The sequence below is a fragment of the Lactuca serriola genome, chromosome 9 (assembly GCF_051521515.1).
Source record: "Lactuca serriola cultivar US96UC23 chromosome 9, Lser_US96UC23_V15, whole genome shotgun sequence".
NCBI lineage: Eukaryota > Viridiplantae > Streptophyta > Magnoliopsida > Asterales > Asteraceae > Lactuca > Lactuca serriola.
Genome location: NC_136416.1, coordinates 87381997 through 87387174, shown reverse-complemented (window position 1 = coordinate 87387174; position 5178 = coordinate 87381997). Strand labels below are relative to the sequence as shown.

Below are 5178 nucleotides of genomic sequence, written 5' to 3'. Positions count from 1 at the left end.
AAAAAAACAAACAACACGTTAGTGTGATCGAAATTAATTCGAGACATGTTGATTTTTTTTGTTTATTGTAAGTTAAAGAAGTACGAGATGCACACTCATATAAGTTCATTTGAGCATGCACTCCGTTAGTAAGGTTGTAACAAGGTCCATAGAACAGTCCTTGGTGGTGCCCATTAGTCGGTCAACGTTCGGAGTCAATATGAGTCGCTCTTGTCGGCTATGGTCAACTCCGCTCGAAACTGTGTACTTGTTTTAAAGACTAAATTTGTTTTTACTAGCAACAACAATGTCTTTTAACAAAAAATATGTTTCTTCATGCCAAAAACTAACCCAAAATTAATTATACATATATATTTACAGGTTTTTTGGTTTTTATAGACGATCAATTCTCTCTTACATTTTGTACAATTTTTTTTTATCTCATAGAACATACAAGAATACATATTAACAATTTTTCCTAAAATTCTTCAAAGAAATATCTTGATTCATCTCAAATCTATGTTCATGTAACTTCTTATATGTTCTATAGATTTTTAAACATATAAATACACAATTCTTAAAAATCTAAATATAACTCTTTGGAATAATGATTAAAATGGTAGATCAAGTCATATGAATTAAAGGCAACTCCAACTGACCTTTATTTTATATAGAAACACTGTTATCTATTCTAACCGACCAACGCAAAATCAATTTTATGTTATAAAAAACAGTTGGTGGCATTATCTATATAAAAACCTATTTTCATAAAAATAATATTTTTTAATTAGTTTTTACTTTTATAATTATTATATTTATTATATTAATATTTATTAAAATATATTTTTAGTACTATTTTTTAGAAATAAATTGATTTTAATATAATTTTTAGTGTTAAGCCGTTAAGGTTGACATTTGGTCTAAAATAAATACATATATGGTAAAAGAGTGAATTAAGGTAAATAGAGAGGTCAATATTGTCATTTCGAAAAGAGGACACGTCCATTTTAGTAACTTTCCCAGTGCACACCTCCACCTTTTTAAAACACTCGCCTTTCTCGGCCCATTTCTTCTTCTACTTCCCCTCTCTCTCTCTCTCCTAATTTTCAGACTTCACACTTCCCCCTTCTTCTCCATACTTCTGCTTCATACGAAGTGTGTGAGTGAGTGCGTGTTTTATGAACAATCAATGGTCTGTGTCGAACGAATGACAGCATCATCTTGCTTAGACTCCTCCTCCCACATCACGACAGGAGACGAACTTAAAACCGTAGTACAATTGTTTCAAAACAACACCAGAAATGATGGCGATGGTGATGATTTAAATCGCAACATAGAAGAAGAAGAAGAAGGTTTCTCAAAGATGGTGATCAGAGAGTGTAGAATATGTCAAGAAGAAGACGGAGAACACGAACTGGAATCTCCTTGTTCCTGTAATGGCACCCTCAAGGTTTATTTCTATTTCTTATTCTTATTCTTATTCTTAGTTTAATCTAACTTTTTCCAAAATTAGGGATTTGAACTCTGATTTTATGTTTTACAATTGCAAAAGTTGGAAGTAGTTTGATGGGTCCCACAATGGGTAATGGGTCCATGTTTGATTCTAATATCTTATCTTGTTAAAGCTTTATGATGCTAAGTGGTTCTATTGTGTACTTGGACAGTAGAGCTAATTTAATGAGGGCACAGCTGATAGCTCCTTCTCTATGTTATATCTACTTGATAGGGGCCCTCTTGTTTCCATATATCTAATTTGATTATGGATCATGGATTATGGGTTATGGATTATGGGTTATGGGTTATGGAGTATGTTTTAAAGTTTAAACACAAACTTAACTTAAATCTAAATAAAAGTATCCACTTTAACCACAATAATCAAAGTGGAATTCTTGTATACAAACATTGTAACATCTTTATGCCTAAAGTATTCTATTTTAGTATTGGTGAATTGACTAAAACAACACAAATGGTTGTCTTTTCTTGCGTTGATGGCAAAAGAAAAGGTGGGTGTCAATGTACCCCAACCAAATACACTTTTAAGTATTCCAATCTTTTCTATTTCTTCTTGTGTATAAAAAAGTGTGTTCAACTTTTGGAAAGTGGGGGGTTTTATTGGAGTGGCTTGAGAGATTAGTCTATGTGATTGTACTAATTTGTTATATATTGGATTTTTTTTTTCTCGTGGTTTATCTTCGGTTTTGGAGTTTCCACGTATATTCTTGTGTTCAAATTTTTCTGTCATTGTTAATTGGGCGGATTGTTGGGGATCTTTGAGAACATTTTCCCAAACAGATTTGACATGAGAGTTTTTATTGTAATTTTTTTATATAGTTTGCTCATAGGAAATGTATTCAGAAATGGTGCAACAAGAAAGGGGATATAACCTGTGAGATATGCAATCAGGTTTTATTCTTTTTAACTCTTTTCACTCCCATTTATAAAATTCACTAATTATTTTTTATTTATTTATTAAAACTGTAATATATTTTATGACTAAATTTATAGGTTTATTCACCAAATTATGCTCTTCCACCTGCAAGAATTAATCCTGATGTTATGACTATTGATATCAGGTTACATTTTTTTTTCTTCCCAAAACATCACGTTTTATATTCTTTTTTTTTTTTTTTTTTTTTTTCCAATATAAAGTTAAATTTATATGTTTAAAACTTTTCTTTTAGGCATGCATGGGGCCCACAAATTGACCTTCGGGATACTCACTTTTTAGCTTTTGCTTCGGAGCACCAGTTTCTTGAACACGATTATGAAGAGTATGATGTATCAAGTAATACAAGCATTGCTTACCTCCGTTTTATGGCTCTCATTGTAAGTAATAAAAAAGTGTCAAAAGTTCAAAACTCGAAATAATAAAATTGTGTAAAAGTTTATATTTCAAAATATTTGTATAATTGTTTACTTATTATAACACATGCAGTTGATGTTAATATTACTCGTACGCCAAGCTTTGTTAATCACAAGAGACTTGGGAATGGTGCCGGAGTCATCCAAAATCTTTAAAGTAAGTTTTTATGTAATTTTTTTTATTTGGAATTAAATTATAAATAGTGCTAAATTTGATCTATAACATATAGTTTGACTTTTTTGGTTGACTATTTATGAATGTAGTTTCAGGTTTCTGTTCTTCAGCTGGCGGGGTTTCTTCTTCCATGTTATGTGGTTAGCCGTTCATGGTTGATGATTTTAAGGCAAAGAAGAAGACAAGTTAGTCAAAATTCATATATACTTTTTTTTTTTTTTTTTTTTTTAAATTTAATTTATATTACAAAAGGTTACCAAAATTGGGAAAATATAATATCACCAAATAACCATATTTTCAACATTTTCACAAACTTGACACCCGATTTCAAAAATTGATTTCGGGAAATACATTTTTTACGAAATTGCTTTTTCAGTGGTCCCAACTTAAAACTTCTACAAAAATCGTGATGATTTTTGTAGTGGGGACCACTGATAAAACATGAAAAAACAAGGTATTTTCCGAAATCAATTTGTGAAATAGGTGGTGAGTTTGTGATTAAGTAAAAAAAAATAAAATCTGAATTGATTCCATACCTAACAAGAGGGTAAAAAGGTAAAATACCTATTGGAAAAGATCTCTTATAATGTGTCACTATCCTAATTCCTAGACAAAACAAGAAGTGGGGTTAGATGCAATTAAGAGCGCCACCCATGTTTTCATTATAGCAAATCATTTATCTCAATGTATTTACATTTCTTTACCCTAACAATACAAGTATTTATAATTGGTCCCTTTCTTTCCCAGATATAATCAATGATGATGAGCAAAGCCTTTTTGTATATCATCCTACTCCAATGGCAATGGCCATGAACTCGATTGCAGTATAAAAAAAATACTTGCAACAGTTCTTGAAGCATTTACATGCCACTTGTTCAAGAATCAAAGGGCAAGACGAGTTCAAATGCAAAAAAAAAAAAATTGTTTTCCTCTATGAATTTTATTTTAAGTTTTAAGTTTTAACTGCTTCAATTGATGGCCATGTTATGTAAATTGTGTATATTGTTGAGTTCATTGGTCGCTTCTCGTGTAATTTCGACCAATTCACCTAAAATTGGGTTGATTTGAGTTATATTTTATTTTAATTTGGTTAAGGGAGTGTATGGGATTGCTTATATAAGTACTTTTAGGTTATTATGGTTTGGAATCATTAAGGTTGTGTTTGACGCGCCACAACTAGCTAATAAGCTGTTTAATTTTTCGAGCTTTTTTATGTTGTCGTGTTTGGTAAGTCAAAAAGTAGCTTATAAGTTAGCTTATAAGCTAGCTTTTTGAAAAGCTACTTAGACGCTTTTTAGGAGTTTTTTTAAAAATTTTCAAATACACCCCTTAATTAATTATAAAAACACATACTCTTACATGTCTTTTTATGTAATTTTATATATTTCAGCTAGTTTTTCAATTAGTTTACCAAACGTTGTTTTTTATCAGATAGTTTTTCAGCTATGAGCTAGTTTTTTATTTAACAATTAGCTTTTTAGCTGACAGCTAGTTTTTCAACTAATACGCAAAACATAGCGTAATACGCTAATTTAAATGTTTGTATCACATAAGTTAATCAACAAAACTTTTTCTTAAATTGTCTTAATCTAATAAGCACTTGTACAGAAAAACATAAGCTGGTATTTAAATATCCATGACTTCGAAAATCGCTTAATAAAAAAGTTATATTATTGTTCTACCAGTATAGTTTTTATAATTTTATTTAATATATTAATAATTTTGTGAAATTAAAATAAACAAGAATCAAACTGGCTTTTGTTTTTTTTTTTTTTTGTACTAAAATTTTACTTATAATTCGATATAGCTTAGAGTCCGTGTTTGATCAGTGAGTCTCGTGTGTTTTGTCTTTAGTCAGGACGACAGAGATATTTGGTTTCATGTACTATTCACTGTCTTGGATTTTAGAAACAAGACTACACATATAGTCTCTTCATGATCATGAGAAATGCAATAATTTTGATTTGGAAATATCTGAAATAAATTTAGCTTTAGCAACGCAATTATATTGTTTTTTTTTTAAGCAGAGTACTATACGACATGTGACCTAAAAAGTCGTTCTAAAAAAATGATACCTAAGATTTAAATATGATCTATGAGCATGTTGTGTACTTTTGTTACACTTGAAAATTTGTGGGCTTAAAAGGTCATAAATAAATATC

At 30.0% G+C, this 5178-nt stretch overlaps 1 protein-coding gene across 1 annotated transcript; it reads left to right on the top strand.

The window, feature by feature from the left end:
- Positions 1-1025: 1025 nt before the first annotated feature.
- On the top strand, positions 1026-4110 carry LOC145075171 (uncharacterized). Its single transcript, XM_079021467.1, has 7 exons — positions 1026-1429; positions 2311-2382; positions 2485-2552; positions 2661-2805; positions 2915-2998; positions 3106-3201; positions 3764-4110. The coding sequence occupies exons 1-7, from the start codon at positions 1169-1171 to the stop codon at positions 3767-3769; spliced, it is 732 nt and encodes a 243-aa protein (XP_078877593.1). The 5' UTR covers positions 1026-1168; the 3' UTR covers positions 3770-4110.
- The last annotated feature ends 1068 nt before the right edge of the window (positions 4111-5178 follow it).